The 16,612-nt window shown below is 42.5% G+C and overlaps 3 protein-coding genes across 3 annotated transcripts in view; all 3 read left to right on the forward strand.

Moving 5' to 3' along the window:
- The first annotated feature begins 9,882 nt into the window (after nucleotides 1–9,882).
- On the forward strand, nucleotides 9,883–11,804 carry LOC9634506 (uncharacterized membrane protein C776.05). The gene is made up of 8 exons (XM_002979451.2): nucleotides 9,883–10,048; nucleotides 10,130–10,216; nucleotides 10,278–10,335; nucleotides 10,422–10,522; nucleotides 10,575–10,670; nucleotides 10,732–10,825; nucleotides 10,879–11,116; nucleotides 11,191–11,804. Exons 1-8 carry the CDS (start codon nucleotides 9,956–9,958, stop codon nucleotides 11,753–11,755), a joined length of 1,332 nt encoding a protein of 443 aa, XP_002979497.2. The 5' UTR covers nucleotides 9,883–9,955; the 3' UTR covers nucleotides 11,756–11,804.
- A 1,225-nt stretch (nucleotides 11,805–13,029) lies between these two features.
- LOC9634507 (probable ADP-ribosylation factor GTPase-activating protein AGD5) lies at nucleotides 13,030–15,389 on the forward strand. The gene is made up of 11 exons (XM_002979452.2): nucleotides 13,030–13,260; nucleotides 13,358–13,416; nucleotides 13,481–13,571; nucleotides 13,636–13,690; nucleotides 13,748–13,856; nucleotides 13,909–14,128; nucleotides 14,178–14,358; nucleotides 14,420–14,628; nucleotides 14,690–14,929; nucleotides 15,002–15,045; nucleotides 15,104–15,389. The coding sequence occupies exons 1-11, from the start codon at nucleotides 13,204–13,206 to the stop codon at nucleotides 15,288–15,290; spliced, it is 1,452 nt and encodes a 483-aa protein (XP_002979498.2). The 5' UTR covers nucleotides 13,030–13,203; the 3' UTR covers nucleotides 15,291–15,389.
- A 523-nt stretch (nucleotides 15,390–15,912) lies between these two features.
- The window catches only part of LOC9634508 (putative methylesterase 11, chloroplastic), a 2,989-nt gene continuing 2,289 nt past the window's right edge, over nucleotides 15,913–16,612 (forward strand). The window contains exons 1-2 of the mRNA XM_002979453.2: nucleotides 15,913–16,452; nucleotides 16,520–16,606. Of these exons, the coding sequence (XP_002979499.2) occupies nucleotides 16,141–16,452; nucleotides 16,520–16,606 (399 nt within the window). The 5' untranslated portion in view covers nucleotides 15,913–16,140. The remainder of the gene's footprint in view (nucleotides 16,453–16,519; nucleotides 16,607–16,612) is intronic.

The raw sequence follows: 16,612 nt of genomic DNA on the forward strand, positions 1-16,612 counted from the left end.
CAAAAAAACTAAAGAAAAAAAAGAAAAGGAATAACTCCCTTAGCATTGAGAAGATTAATTTGGTGGCAAACCAATCTACAAGCACTAAGGGAACAAAAAAAAAAAAGAAAAGAAGTAGTTCCCTTGGCATTGGGAAGATTGATTCGTCACCAAACCAATCTTCCAGCATTAAAGGAATTAAAAAAGGAAAAAAAGAAGCAATTCCTTTAGCATTGGGAAGATTGGTTCATTGCTGAACCAATCTTACAACACCAAGGGAACAACAAAAGAAAAAAAAAACCAGAATCTAATATGCTAAGAAGATTGATTCGCTACCGAACTGATCATTCCAGCGCAAAGTAGCCATGAGACGCAAGTTGTTGGTGAGATAGGAGCAAAAGATGGGGAGACGGAAAAGTAGTAGATAGGGAAATTGAGAGGTATACTTTGATTGAGGAGTGTCTTTTTAGTGTCTTGAAGAACATCTAGTGTTCTGATTGAGAAGCATCTTGAAGCACATTGCGAGATTCAAACATTTTTCTCTCACCCTTCTTTGCTCAAACCCTAGTTGTAAAACCCTAAAAATTAATGGTCACGATTAATAGTCATGATTTTCATTCTCTTTAATAGTGATTGCTTCCTAGATTCTAGTGATATGTCAATTTTTTAACAGTACTTTAATTTTGCAAATGGTAGGAAATATTTATTGACAAATCCACTATGAATATAGATTTCATGTGTTCTTTCCAAGGAGACAATCATTCAATGCTTTAGATATTAAGATATGTGTAATTGATTGTGAGAGGAATAATACTGTTAAAATGAATGTAGTTATGAGTGAGAGGTGCTAATTAATCATGAGAGTTGTAGCATTGATAGCCTGTTCTCCCTCTCATATTCATGCTATCTTCCTTTCAAAAAAGTTTCATTCTTTTATGACAAGAGAGAGAGAGTTAAGCTCGGAAAGGTTGGTGTTCATGTGCAATCTACTTCAAAATATAGAACCCATAATAAATTTAAATAGGTATAAAATTAATACTTAACTCTACTTTGTCACTAATAACACTCTTTTTTTTGGTAGAATAAAGAACTGGATGCAAAAAAGGTGAGATGGAAAGTTTTAATCTGAATTGGATGCGATTTTGGAGTTAAAGAGAAAATGTCCCAATGAGTTTATTCATGGCAGTTTGTTTGTTGGCCAAGTGACTTTGAATAGTCATCTTTAAGATGGCCACCTTTAGTCCTCCTTTTGGTGTGGACCTTGTACAACAAATGGATATGGATGGAGATGGGGACTTAGTTAATTCTTGGATCTATTTTGACCATATGGAACAAGTTTTAGGCTTGTCAACAATAAAAGCCCATGTTTATGATCACAAGTAAGTGGCTTTTCATTCTTTAAGGATTCCATACTAATTTATATTATAACTAGTCTTTCTATACTTTGTAGTGCAACTTGACTATAGCTATAACCAAATTCAAGGTTTAGAATTTCTAAGCTCAACCCTCTTTTGGATATGTATATTTGAGGTTGTTGAGCAGTGAACCAAAAAGAAACCCAACTTCTGCAGTTTCATGGCAGATGCTACTGGTGTTAACTAGTTGGCTGTACGACAAGTATTTAGAGGTGATAAAAGTCAGCCGTTACAAAGTAGAGAGAAGAGTTATGAGTTTTATTGGGCAAAGAGTATTAACGAACATTGCCAATACATCAAGTCTAACTTTCATTACGAGTCCAAGCAACTTTGTTAGGAATGAATAGATGCACCAACTAAAAAGGAGCACTGTAAACAACCAAAGAGAACGACTCAAGAGACGATCAATAGGGTTCAAATATAGAGGGAAAGGGCCCATGAATAAAAGTGCATCCCCTTTTCCAATCGGTTATAAGTCTTGGGATATTTGGAGTTAAGTGTCCTTGGGTTTGAATAGTACTGGGCTGGGTGACTTCCCGAGAAGTTCAAATTTAAGAGTTTACAAGCACAAGGCAAAGGTAAATAAGATGCATATATGGTGGCATAAAGGAGACAAAGTGTCAATTAAACACTTTCCACAAATAGAATGTTAACTTGTATGGTGGGAAGTTCAAATGTTTTAGTGGGGCTATTATATTTTCTATATAAGTTTTTTCTCATTTCCTTTTTTATCTCATTTAAATGTCGCATTTTTCTTGATCAACCACTTGATGACATTTCACTTACACCAACAATTAATCTCTCTAAGAGCAAACATTGGAGTTGGAGAGCTTCCGAAGTAAGGAAAGGAAAAGTGTCCCTTTATGAAGCTACACTCTTTGACATCACTAAATCTCTTGAGTAGTCATAAAACATTTTGGCTATACAGAAAGCAAGGTTTGGTAGTATATGTCCAAACTTAGACAAGCTTCGAGAGTGGGTTAGTAGAAGGACAACACCAGCAACAGGGTCAATATCTAAGATGGTGGAGGAAGTTGTTATTGGAACTTCTATGGAATCAAGTTATAAACCATTTGGGGACATGAGGATAGCTCATATGAATTGTCGATAGACATTTGATGGGCCTAACATCACTCCTTCTAACTCTCACTGTCTAGAGTTTGACTACCATTTTATTCCACAACATCGGAGAAGAACTAAGGAACCTGGAGTGGAGGAGATGCTAATTATTACACAAGTAAATCCAGTGTCAAAGGTTGAGAAGATTATTGCTCATGAGCCAATTTCTCATATCAACTGGGCAATTCAAAGAGTCAGTGCTAAGAGTAATGCACGTTGCTCTAGAATGATTGGGAGTCAAGGTCAGTGTATTGCATTTGTGTATTCAAGTTCAAGTTCTTTAGCAATACCATATTTTTGAGGCTGTTGAGATCTAGGGGTAAAGGGCCGCTAGTCAAGTTGGATTTACTATTGTGGGACTGATGTTACTCATAAAAACTAGATCCATAGCTCAATTATCTTGAAGCTAGATTCTGTGCCAGAGGAGTGGCTAGTTAAGTGAAGCTACAATCTTTTGAAAGAAGAGATTGAAAGTCTGGAGAGAGTTGGTTTCAAGTTGAAGACTTCCTCAAATGTTGCTATTGATACTAATATGCCATCAATATCAACACTAGACTAGCATACATGACCAACTATAAATGGGAAGGTTGTACTATTATGATCTAGTGCAAAAAGACAGAGAAGGAGGCATTGGGCCCGTCACTCCAAGATAGTACACCTTTCAACTGGCTAACATAAAATACCGAATAAATTTTCACCCCAACTAGCAGCCGCACCCGATAAACTGCTTTACCAATGCACTCCAGCACTTTATATGGACCAGCATATCGATGGGAAAGTTTATCACTCTTCCCTGTCCTTAAAGGCACCAAGGTATTCTGCCGCTCACTTGATGGAAAGATCACTCGCACGAAGACGAGATCACCCACTTTATATTCCCGTAATTGGTGATGCTTATTAGCAAACTTCTCCACTCTATCTTGAGCTACTTGCAAATTCCGTTTACATACTACTAGAATCTCATCAAGTTCTGTGGCTAGATCAGTCACTTCGGAATCAAGCTTATTTTGAACATCCTTACTCAAATGCACTCCCACTTCACCGCTGTTTGGGGATGCCTTCCAAATATAGCAAAGTAAAGACTTAACTTGGTTCCACTGTGTTGGTTATTTTTATAAACAAATTGCACCAATGGAAGATATAGATCCCATTGTCCTTACCTTTGACTAATGCTACAAAGTAGCATATCCTCCACCACCTGATTCACACGCTCGGTTTGCCCATCCCTTTGAGGGTGATCTCCGCTCGAGAGTTTCAAAGTCACTTGCATAGCCTTTGCAAAGCTCTTCTAAAATCCATTGGTGAACTTTGAATGTCGATCACTAATGATGTCCTCTGACAAACCAAAATCAGGAAAAACCTTCTCCAAGGAAACCACAGCCAAGTTTGAGGCAGTGACAGTCTTTTGAAGAGCCAACAACTACACATACTTCATTAATCAATCCACTATAACCCATACTTGCTCCTTTTGCCTTTGTGCTCGTGGCAAATAAGTGATGAAGTCTATAAAGATACTACACCAATGACTTTGAGGAATAGGTAAAGGTTGCAAAAGTCCCCCTGGCTTCTCCCGTGGCATCTTAACCCGCTGACAGAGCTTGCATGATTTACAATACTCTGAGGATATTAGCCTTCATATTCCTCCAATAAAAATTGCGCTTAATCAGCTCATACGTCTTTTTCCCCCCAAAATGACCGGCCGCTAGACGATTATGATAGTGGAATAAAACTTGAGTAATTAACGCATCCACCCATGGCAAATATACACGACCATTGTAGTAGAGAATCCCATCCATCAATGAGAAAGGGGCTACCATCTAGTTTCATAAAGAGGCCACCTCAGCATCCTAAGGCTAAGCACGCTCAACTAATTGCCCAAACTCACTGACCACCTTACTCAAATAATGATAAAATTATGTTTGTAACGTTGTCACATGATGAACACGAGATAAAGCATCTGCCACCATATTTGATTTTCCCGAACGATGCTCAATAAAAAACTCCCAAACTCCATGAATTTGACCATCCAACAAGCTTGCCTAGTGTTCAACTCTTTTTGTGTGAAAAGATACACAAGCGTTGCTCTGCGAAATTCAAATTTTGACTCTCATATGCAATAGGCTATCCCTCTTGCATAAGAACTCCTCCCAGTACATAACCACTCACATCATATGTCACCTCATAAGGTTTTGATGGATTAGCAATGCAAAACACTAAAGTCTCACTCAACAATCATTTCAACACTACAAAACTCTTATCTTGTGGCTTCTTCCACTTGAATGGCACATTCTTGCGTAACCGCGTCAAAGGAATAGCCACCTCTACAAACTTATGTTGGAAACATCGGTAATAACTAGCTATACCAAGAAAACTGTGCAACTTAACCACTATAATTGGTGTAGGCTAGTTTTCCACTACAGCCACCTTCCTAGGATCCATCTTGACACCCTTAGATGTCACAATATGGCCTAGATATTAGCACCAAACGGAGACTTACTTGGCTGAATAAATTCAAACTCAAGTAACTCCTTGACTTGTTGTTGAACTTCTTGCTCCTCCGCATAACTTAACCAAAATAGACGTCGGTAAATTGGCCGCATCCCTGGCTCCAATGTAATCTCATGCTCCACACCTCGTAATGGAGGCAACCTATGAAGAAGTTTAGATGGAAAAACATCAAAAAACTCGTCAAGTACATCCCATACTGCTATTTCTCCGCTACACATGCCTTGGTCCTCTAAGTCATGAACAAACAGCAAGTAACTTGAAAATGCTTTTCCATTACGACAAGCTCGCTTCAAAGATGTAGCAGAGAGCATAACAACTGGTGGTTGAACTCCCTCTCCAAACCACACATCTTTAGCGCCACCGTACTCTAGTGAAACATGCTTAATACTCCATAGATCCATCTTCACCAACCATGGCATCCCAAGAATATGCTTTATTTCGTTAAAGTGGGACTTATTCAGTAAAGTGGGACATTAATTAGCATGTGTCCACATGCCATTTCTTAGTACTTAATTAATATTTATTAATATTTCTATCAGTTTTTTAATTTATTTTTTTATATTTCACAATATTATAACACAAAATCATATGAAAAGTTTTTAATTTATAAATTATAAAGTTAAAACTTCAATTTTTTATTGTTGTTATAAAAATGGCATGTGGCCACACACCATAAGTGGGATAATGAAAAGTCCCACTTTAACGAAATAAAGCATGAATGAGATCTACATGATAGATATCCATGAAATAAAAGTTTCCACAAGTGTGGTTTTGCCAACCAACACTTCCAACCCTTTGACACAAGCATCGAAATGCTAAGTAGAGGTAGTTGCACCTTCCACTGTGTATGGAAGAACTCCTCATGTGACCAGGCCATGCTCCGCAACAAACTTTCCGAAACAAAGTTATCATCACTCCCACTATCTAGTAAAATCTGCACTAAATTGCCATGGAACATGCCCTCCAACATTAAGCTGATTCATGAGTATCCTTGAGCTCCATCTTGTTCCACACACAGTTTTGCTGACGAGCAATGATCGAAAGTCTCTTCCTCCAACTGGAATGGTCATTCTCGTCATCCTCATGCTGCAAAGTTTACAACTTTTTAGTATCTGACTTACCATGAGTAGAAGATTGGCCATTCTTTGTGGCCTGCTACTTGTTCTTCAGCTGTGGACAATTAGCCTTGTAGTGTCTAAGTTCACCGTAATGATGACAACCTTGTTTATAATTTTTTACAAAGAACTTCTACTTCTTGGACCCCTTTGCATCCGAAGTAGTCACCATTGCCTTCAACTTATGATACTTGTTCCCATCCTTGTGTCCACGGCGATTATCACTATTGTTCTTGACAAAAGGACTCCGTGAATGTTTGCAAGACTTGTGCTTGTCATTGTCAAGTCGACAAGCCGCATCAAAGAGCTCCTCCAAACTCTTTGTAGGCTGAGAATGACATAAGTTTTACCACATGCTCTCACTATGAAGGCCATCAATAAAGTAGGACTTGTTCTTATCTAGATCCTTCATTAGAACACGACTAATCAAGTGAGTAAACTTCTCAATATAGTTCCCAAGTGTCATTTTCCCTTGCTGGAAATGTTGAAGTTCTATACAAGCATTCTCTACATTGTAATGAGGGGCAAAATGCAAATAAAAACAATTTCAAACTTATCCATGGTAAACACTGGTGGTTTCTTATCTATAACATGAAACTCCTCAAGCCAATTCCACCATCAAAAGCCTGCATCATGCAAAAGCATTGGAATAGCCACTAAAGCCTCTGCATCTGGAGTTCCCCTAGCAGCCAAGAACTTTTTCACATTGGCTTGTCAGGCGAGACACTCATCCACACCACCATCATTGGAAAAGGTTAGAATCTTGAGTCGATCTACCAAAGAAGGCTCACTTGGAGTGCTACCAAGTCCAATCTTGAGTGCCTCAACACACCCACGCATGGTATCCATCATGCCATGCATCTCGTCTTGCATCTCTTACTAATTTCGATTAAGGGCTCGCAACTCATGAACCATATCTTGAATGGTCCAAATCTCCACAACTCCATTGATACCATTGTCGGCACCACCATCGACAATAGGATTCCAGCGTTTAGCTTAGTCGGCCATTGCAACCAACCTATTTCTGATACTAATGTTATGATCTGGCGCAAAAAGACAGAGATCTAGTCGCCCTAGACTATACTACACCACCTCTTGGGGTTTTTCACCACCCAACCACCCCCAAGCTACCTCAAAAGCTCCACTATCAGCCCTATGGTAGGTTAAGTCCCTTACTCTAGCATGCCTTAATATACCCTTGAGCCTCCCTTTGACTGACATTGACCATGTGGTCAAAGTTGGTGCCTAACATGTACAATATAGGTCTTCCATTTCAAAAGGTGCACAAAAGAAAATTAAGCTAACAAAAACGTTGAAATGCACAATCACAAAGATAAATTACATCAGTGCCATAGTTAAGGAGTTTGTTGTTGTGACTAAGTCATCAAAGGGTACAAGGTACACTATCAAAATCTATGAAAATCCATCTTATACCTATCCAGATTTTACATAGAGGGAGAATAGGGGAAAGGTATATTAAGCTTACAAATATATTTATTAGATTTTTATGTAGAAACTAAACTAAGATCCTAAGATCAACCATCATATCCACTAGGCAAGCCTTACAATTCCAAAGCTTGAGAAGTGTTTTTAGATTTCTTTTAGTGTTTGGATCGATATTTATATTTGTATTTTATTGATTGAATTTACTTAGAAATATAAATTAAATCAAAATTTGAAAGATGAAAAGCTGTTAGTTTAGGACGAACCAATGTTTTTCTTGTGTTTGAAAAGCCATAAGCTCATGAGCTCAAAACTTACTTAGGCTCCTTTCATCAAACCTTTCTAATTGTTCCCTATGGCCATAAAACTTTTATTAATTCAAGCTCAGTTAAAATGAATAGACTATGGTCATTCTTTACAACATTAACACTAACAAAGAACATATGTTCAAGGAATCTTTCAAAGCATATGGTATTTTGATAATATCTGGTGGGAGACATGGCAACTGCAAATTACTATCACTATTGCCAAGTTTAAAAAGCCATTCAGAAAAAGTCTATCTCCACACCTGTTGTAAATTTTGTTTTCCCAAATACCGATGATATTATAAATATTTACACAGGTGCATCAAAGCTCATTCTCACCCCACTCAAAGATGACATATTCAGAATAAATAATGACATTGTTAGAAGACTACCTGGTGATCATATGTTCACTTAAGCATTGATATGGTTGACTCAAATGACCTTGAAAAGTTCCCAATTGAATTCTTAAATTCAATCACCCCTTTGGCACTACCACCACACAAATTAATTTTAAAACAAAATGTGATTTTGATTCTTCTTAGGAACATATCTCCACAAATTGGTTTATGCAATAGCACTCACCTCATTCCCAGGTAAACATCTTGAAATGTTTTAGATTGTAAAATTATCACAGGACAATTCAAGGGATCGCAAGTTTTTATTCCATATATTACTCTTACACCTTCTGATGTTAAAATCCCTTTTAAGATATCCCAAAGACAATTCTCAATTCATCTAAATTATTGCTTTAACAATTTCTAAAGCCCAAGGCCAAACTTTTGATTGTGTTGGCATTTACCTCCCCTAACCTATTTTCACACATGGTCAATTTTATGTTGCCCTCTCAAGGTGTAGATCACCTGAACAACTTTGTGTTCAAGTGACTTCCAACCCTTGTTCAAGGCAATCTTATACCACATGATCAACACTTTTACATTGTGAATATAGTCTATGCTGAAATTCTTACCTAAATTGAAAATTACATGGCATAATTTCAAATCCAACCATGATTCCACAAAGCTATCTGCTTAGCCACCCTTAACTTGTAGCTGCGAGTTTCAAGTGCACACCACAAGAAAGCTAACACTATATGGTGTGCGGGTGGTGTGCCATTTTGGTTATGGCAACGTGTTATGAAGGTGCTAATGGTAGAGGTACAGTTTTCATCCAATTGCTTCCCAAAGTGCAGCTCTCATTGCCGTATAATGGTTTCCGGCTCATCTCAAGAGGAACCTCTCCAGCAGGCTGTGGAGCAACTTGCAACACCTGGGCCAAAGATGGACTTGGAAGCATTCTTTTTGCATTCAGAATGGAGGATTGCAACTCAACACTGATTTAATCTAGCTTATGCAATGCTCATGGGCAGAGTTCGTAAATTCAGTAATGCACTTACTATACTTGGTTGTTGTCTAAACTCTTCAAATCCAGATTTCCTATGCTGATTTTATGATTACAGCTAACTTGTGGGGCATGATGCAGGATAACCACAGCCACCACAGCTTAGTTTTTCTGAAATATCCAACACCTTAACACACACTAAGTTATAGTTAAGACATTCATGTTCGGTCAAGAGAATGTCTTTAAATTGTGGAGTTGATAAAACAGCAAACATCAGCAAACCTCTTGAAATGGCATGAAATTTGCCAACCACCCAGCATTTGCTGGGCAATTGCTAATATCAAAATGAAACTATAATGAATATCATCAAATGTCATGTCTATTGCATTCACAATGTATGAAACCAATTGTGAGCTATTCATGGACTATGAAATCCTGTTTTTTTTTCTAATGAAGCATCCTACTATCAAGTCCATCGTTTTTCTTGCAGTTAAAGAAGCGTGATTCGCGAAAAGCCCTAAATTTTGAAGTTTAAAATTCGCATATTTATATTCGCATATCCCCGAGTCGGAGATCCAACGGCCACGACAAACTGGACACGTGGAAGCAGTGGATTCAGGCTCGGAGCTGTAAGCAAATTATAAGATCTCTGTGGTCTGATTTTCCCTCTCTTTCGCGGTCGCGTCGTGCGTAGGGCTTTCGATCCCGGGAGCTGGATTGGATCGATCGATCCATGGCGGTGAAGGACGGCGCTGTGAGCGCCGATGCGTTTGAGGCGGGCGGCGGCGGCCTGGTGCTCCAGTCCAACGGCAAATCCCCCCCCAAGGTGCGTTGCTTCTCTCCCTCTGACCTAAAATGGAGCGCCTCGCGGTGGCATTCTGATCGATCCGGCGCCCCGGGCTTCCAGGTCGTTGTGCAGACCAAGAAGATTCTCTCCAAGCACGCCGGGAAGCTTGCGACTCGCGCGGACAAGCATGAGAAATTTATCAACAAGGTGAGAAAGAGGAGAGGTTTTATGGGATTTTCTTCTCAATTTCATTCGCATTCCTTTGCAGGTGAAGTATTGTCTTGGAGTCTTTTGCTTTGGCACATTTTGCTACTTGCTTGGTTCAAGTAAGTTCCTTCATTGGTTTTTTTCTTTCTTTTTTTTTTCTTTTGCGTACGATGAAAGCTTTGATCTTTCTTATCATTTTCTCCAGGGCCTCAAGATATCCCGTATTTATACTGCACATTCTTCATAACCGTGGCGCCTCTCCGGTGGATATACTATAGAATAAGGAAGTGGCACTATTATCTATTTGTAGGCGTTCTTTTCTATTTGTCTTTCTGTTCTTGACGATTCTTCTCTGCAGGACTTCTGTTACTACGCAAACGCCATCTTTATGGCAATGCTGCTCTATTTTCCGAAAAACGAGAGGCTGTTTATGGTCTGCTTTGCCTTTGCTGAGGTATGCCTTTCCAGATTTGTATCTTCTTTTGGAGACACACGCATTGTTATTGTTTTTGCAGGGACCTCTTGCCTGGGCGTTGATTATATGGAGATGCAGCCTTGTGTTCAGCTCGATCGACAAAATTATCAGCGTGTTGATCCATTTGCTTCCTGGTGAGTGATTGATTGTGCTTTTTCGCATTTATGCTCACTTCGATTGCTCCCAGGTCTGGTATTTTTTATCGTTCGTTGGTGGGACCCGAGTACATTCTCACTTCATTCAACCGAGCTCACTGGACCATGGCCTGCTTGGCCCTTGGTCCAAACTCGAACAGATCTGTGGACCTGGCTTTTTGCTGTTCCTTTGGCTGCATACACGGTGTGGCAGATCCTTTACTTTCTCATTGTCAACGTGCTAAGGCGACAGAGGCTGTTGAATGATCCCGAGATCATGACTTCTTACAGGTTAGCGGAACTTTCTTTTCATTTGGTGTTTCTTTTTACTATTTTTTTTCGAACTTAACATGCTCTTGTATCAGGGAGTTGTCTCGTAAAGCCTCGAGAGCGAATAACATATGGTGGCGACTGAGTGGAATTCTGGGAGCTCAAAACCGGCTAGTCATGTACGCGGTGCTCCAGGCGCTCCTGACGGTGGCAACCATGGCTCTCACAGTCCTGATGTTCAAGTCATATCGGCTCCACTGCGCGTTTGAGCTCCTCAAGGTGGCAGCCGCGATCTGGAACGGAGGGAACTTTCTCTTCGAGGTGATGCCCAGGCAAGCAGACAGGAAGAAAGCCAAAGCCATCGCGAAGCTGCAAGTAGCTCCGGCACCATCATCTCTCGCAAATGGCTCCGCCGGCAACACTCACAGCAGTGACGACAAGATGGTTTGCTCGATCTGCCGCAAGCTCAGCGCTCCAAACATGTCGGGGATGAAGTTCATGCTCAGCCAAAACGATGGATCCGTCCAAGAGCTGGCGAGCGACGAGGGCGAGAGACAACCAGCGAGAGACATCACAGCTTCATCGCCCAGATTGCGACGAAAATCATATGGAGACTTGAACGCTCTCCAGGAACACCAGCAGCATTCCATCGACAGCTAAAACTTCGTTTTGTTTTTCCTCTTTGTAACATAAAGCCTTTCGTGTATTCCGTGCGTGGCGCCACCTAAGCTGGCCACGTGGTTGCCGCGTGTCAATCTTTGTGCAAATGTGGTAGCCACGTGGCTTGATACGCGGCACTTAGTGATGATTACCGAACGTTCATACAAAGAATGAGGCGGTCCCCATACGCCCGTTGCTTGCACGGAGAAGAGGAGACGAGGCATTTAAAGAGAGGTGTGAGCCGTTCGATACACCCACTTCCCGGCCCCGCGCGGCCGTCCGATCGGCGTGACAATGGCGATCAAGCTTGCGACGCTATTGCTCGTCTCGCTCCTCTCGATCGCTCAAACTGGCGCTCATCGAGGTAGAAAAATTCTCGCGGAAAATCCATCTAGGAATTTCTCCCGGTCGATCAAGCGATTGATCGTGAAGCTTCTTTTCTTTTTCGATTCTTTGGCGTAGCCCATCTAGGTGCTCCAGTTTCGAGCGTCACCGACAAAGGACCTCGAGATATCGGGCAATGCTCGTGTCGCAAATCGTGCAATCCCAACAACGATATTTGCTACAGTCGATCAATCTGCTGGGCGTGCTACGTGAATGGAACCACAGGTTGTATAAATCATCTTTGATCGCATTTCTCGAAGATCAGTCCTCGAAGATCACAAGAATTTGTTGCCAGACAATCCTGGTGGGAGCTTGGCTCCATCTGCCGGCGACGCTGGATTCATCTTCTTGCATCAACTCGCGTCCAGCAAATGCAGTTGCAAGAAAGCCTGCAATCCAGGAAATCGGCTTTGCTACAACGCCGAGGCGTGCTCTGATTGTTCACAAGGTGGTGGAAGATCTGCGGAGACTCTTCCAATTTCTCTGGATTTCCTTGATGGATTTTTTCTGATTGGTTTTTGTTTTCTCTTGTTTTAATTTTTTTTTATTGTTTTTAAAAGGTATTGCTCCATCGGTTAATCCACGGAGGAAATGCAATTGTCGAAAATCTTGCGACCCGGATCATTCTAATGCGTGCTTTGACGAAAATTCTTGCTACACTTGCGTCACAGGTAAGATTAATCATAATATTAATTCGCTTATATCGCTCTTTTCTTGATTTTTCTTTACGTATTTTCTTGTAGGGAATACAGCACTACCCCCAAATTCCGGATGAAATTTCTCACAATGTAAAAGCCCATTAAATCAAATCTGACGGCCGACAAAGCAGACTCTCGGCGATCATGCCACGTGTCGGTTTGCGTTGTTTCATTTGGCAATGGCAGCAGGACTGTAGAGTCAGTGGTTAGGGTTTTTGGCACGCGAGGGCGCCCGTGCCTGTCGCGGTCGTGGAGCTCCTAGGAGCTGTAGATCTTGACGCATTTCTCTCGATCGATCTCTCGATCTGTCCATCTCCAGCTCCCGCGGCGTATGCAACTGCGAGCGCCGACCGACGGCGGTGAGCGATGCTTTCGAATGAGAAGGCGTCTGTGACGAAAGAGCAGAACGAGCGGCACAAGAAGGTACCGGAAATCCAGCTGAATCAGCGGAGAATTCGCCCAAGTCTCTCCGGAAATTTCTAGCTAGGTTATTGATTCCACTCTTGGTTTCGTGTGCTAGATCCTAGAGGGACTGCTGAAGCTGCCAGAGAATAGGGAATGCGCTGATTGTAGAAGCAAGTAAGTCCAAGATCTAAAGTTCTCTCCTTCTCTCGTTTTTACTGACTGGAACTTGGAATGCCAGGGGTCCGAGATGGGCTAGCGTCAATTTGGGAATTTTTTTGTGCATACAATGCTCTGGAATTCATCGGAGCCTCGGAGTTCACATATCAAAGGTACACACATTCTCTGATCGCGGTTTTCGTAGAACGAAGTTTACTTCTTTTTTTTTATCTATAGATACGATCCGCGACGCTGGATACATGGCTGCCCGAGCAAGTTTTAGTAATGCAAGGTTGGTTCTTTTCTCGTTTGATTTTTTTTTTTTCGTGGCTGAGCTTTCTTTGCGTAGAAACGGGTAATGCGAGAGCCAACAGCCACTGGGAAGCGGAACTGCCACCCAACTATCGTCGTCCGACGGAAAACGATCGAATTGGCCTCGAGAATTTCATCAGAGCAAAGTATGTGACGCCGAATAAAATCTGATGCAGTACTGACATTCTTCTATTACAGATACGATGCGAAGAGGTGGATTCCAAGGACTAAGCCGTCTAAATCACCGGAGAGGCACGCAACCAGCGAAGATCGTGCGAGGCAGCTGAAAGCTGATACGACGCATAGAAAAGCTGATGGCAGTAAGACACCGCCAAGAGACAAGCGAGTGGCTACTGATAACACGGATGTGCCTGAAGAGCCTCGGCGTTCTTCAGCGGATTCTTCAGGGAAGACACCGGTAAGTTTTTTGTCATTGTTTTGCATTTTGCCGATCACAACGCCATCAGAATGCGAACTCGAGGGAAAATGTGAAGACTCCTGAGAAGCCTCACGTTCCACAAGCAGCAGAGAAGCCAGCTCCTCCGAAAGTTGATCACGCGGCGGACCTCTTCAGCCTTCTAACAGTCGCTACTCCTGAGACGGAAACGCCATCGGGATCCGACGAGAACTTGTGGGCGGCTTTTCAAGGTACTCGCAGAAAATTTCGTTTTTTTTTTCTCCCGGCATTAATGTTTTGTTTTTGTTGTAGCTGCCGATACTTCCACTACAGCCCCAGATGCCACAGCTCCTGCGACAGCTGTTACTGCCACACCTGATCAAACAGAAAAGAACTCATCTACTGTGAAGTCTGTCACGTCCGGGCTCGAAGATTTGTTCGCAGCGTCCCCGATAATCACAGCAAAGCCAGAAGCGCCTCCAAAGGATGTGAAGAAAGACATCCTTAGCCTTTTCGACAAGGTAGATAGTTCATCTTTTACAAGTTCTTCCTCGTTTCTGACTTCTCCTCTTCGCTATGCAGACACGTATGACATCTCCTTTCACTCTCCACCAGCAGCAAATGGCGGCACTGCAGCAGTCGATGCTTGCCGCGTCTCAAATGCCGCGGCCGGCATATCCCATACCTCATCAGCCTCTAGGAAACAATACCACCATACCAAGCAGCGCAAGCAAAGAGGCTGAGAATGGACACCTCCATCTCTTGGGCGGTCTCCAGTTCCCCGCTGGACCTCCAAACGGTGCCTTGCTGCAAAATGGCACGGTAAGTCAGTGATCGTTCTCACAAACTTTCAGATCACTCAGTCGATCGATCCTTTTTTTCTGTATCGTTCAGGCACCACAGCAACCAGCATACCAAGGATATGGGAACCAAACAAGGTACTTTTGCTACTTTGGTTTTCGAGTTTCGTCATGGCTCATCGTTGTGATCACGCAGCTCGCAATCGTTCTCGGCTCCAGTGATGTCTTCCTCCTCGTATCCAAACGGTGCGAATCACCAGCACCATGGCGGCGGCTCCTCCAGATCGAGCAGCGGCAGCAAGCAGCAGCCGCTCGTCACTCCATCGTCTGGCGCGAGTTTTGATTTCTCGTCTCTCGCCAATGACGCATTCTTCAAGCGCTAAGAGTTTGTACTTTTTTATCTCTCCTCTATAGTTACTACTGATTTTGATTTTTAACACAAAGAACAATAAAGATTCTGTAGTATATTCTTTTGGCGGGAACATTGGGTATATCCTTCTGGCATCTATTTTGAAAAGCCCTAATGCGGGGTTAAGCCCTTTCTCTCGCCTGCGTGTTCTTCGCGAGAGGGCGATGGATCGATCGATTCGATTCCGCTTCTCTCTACGCGTTCTTTGTTCCAGATCTTTGGATTTTCAACGACAGCGGCCCCGGATTTAAGCCTGAGGTACGAGAAATCTTTAAAGCTTCTCCTGTTCCAGTCATGTCTGTGCACAGTTTCTTTTTCTCTATTCTTCCTCCTTGCTGGAGAGCCACGACGCGACGACGCAAGTTGATCGCGAGGAAGAAAGCAAAATTTCGGTCGTGAGTGAGTGAAAGGTAGGAATGGCAGGAAGAACAAAAAAAACTCGTTTGGTTCTTTCTTTTAGTGCTTGCACGTTGACTTTCCCTGAGCAAGTGATTGCTAGAGTTAAAAACGTTGGTGAGAGTTATACACGGTTTAGGAGTGTCCCTGTTATCGCCGTGGGAGTTATACTATAGATTGTTTAAATCTTTGCAAGCTCATGGCTCTTTCCTTGATCTTTTTCTTTGATTGCTTTCTTTGCATTCGTGGGCGGTACTTACGATGGAGTTGGTCTTGTTTTCTTCTTCCAGGTGGATCCGTTTCCTCGGAATGGTTACTATTCACTGGAGCTTGCTGGAGAAAAGGGAAAAACGAAGATCCTTGAGAGGTCAGTGACACACTCACTCACAGGTGGTGGTGGTGGCTGCGATCGAGGCTGCGAGAGAGAGATGGGAAACCAGTTGACTTGTATGGCCAACAACAAGAGCGTCACGGACTCCCAGATCAAATCGACCAGATCCTCCTCCAGCAAAAAGGCCAAGAGCAAGGCCAGATTGGAGGAGGAATTGCTCCAGCAGCAGCAGGCCCTGGCGCTGGCCCTCTTCCACCAGCAGCAGAAAGTCGGGCGAGCAATGTCCCAGCGCTACAACGATACTGCCGCTGCTGCTGCTCTCCACCGAAAGGGAGGCTTTGCCAGAAGCTCCAGCGCCAGGCCTCGCTCGCTGGCCGATCCGGAGCTCCCACCACACCAATTTCTCGAGGTAAACAGTTCATCTTCCTTGGTTTCCTGACTTCCAGCCTCTTGTCTTTCGGTGTGTTGTTTTACAGCGTCCGGATCCCTCGTCCATTGAGACCACGCACTTTGTTCTCGTCCACGGTGGCGGCTATGGTGCCTGGTGCTGGTACAAGTCCATCGCGCTG

This window comes from Selaginella moellendorffii, unplaced genomic scaffold, assembly GCF_000143415.4.
Source record: "Selaginella moellendorffii unplaced genomic scaffold, v1.0 SELMOscaffold_41, whole genome shotgun sequence".
Classification (NCBI taxonomy): Eukaryota; Viridiplantae; Streptophyta; class Lycopodiopsida; order Selaginellales; family Selaginellaceae; genus Selaginella; species Selaginella moellendorffii.

Excerpts from the sequence above, each read along its gene's own strand:
- LOC9634506 (XM_002979451.2), top strand. The coding sequence starts at position 9,956 with ATGGCGGTGAAGGACGGCGCTGTGAGCGCCGATGCGTTTGAGGCGGGC. Across the intron at positions 10,336-10,421 it reads TTGCTACTTGCTTGGTTCAA|GGCCTCAAGATATCCCGTAT; the intron begins GTAAGTTCCTTC and ends CATTTTCTCCAG. Across the intron at positions 10,523-10,574 it reads AGTGGCACTATTATCTATTT|GACTTCTGTTACTACGCAAA; the intron begins GTAGGCGTTCTT and ends TCTTCTCTGCAG.
- LOC9634507 (XM_002979452.2), top strand. The coding sequence starts at position 13,204 with ATGCTTTCGAATGAGAAGGCGTCTGTGACGAAAGAGCAGAACGAGCGG. Across the intron at positions 13,691-13,747 it reads GCAAGTTTTAGTAATGCAAG|AAACGGGTAATGCGAGAGCC; the intron begins GTTGGTTCTTTT and ends TTCTTTGCGTAG. Across the intron at positions 15,046-15,103 it reads GGATATGGGAACCAAACAAG|CTCGCAATCGTTCTCGGCTC; the intron begins GTACTTTTGCTA and ends GTGATCACGCAG.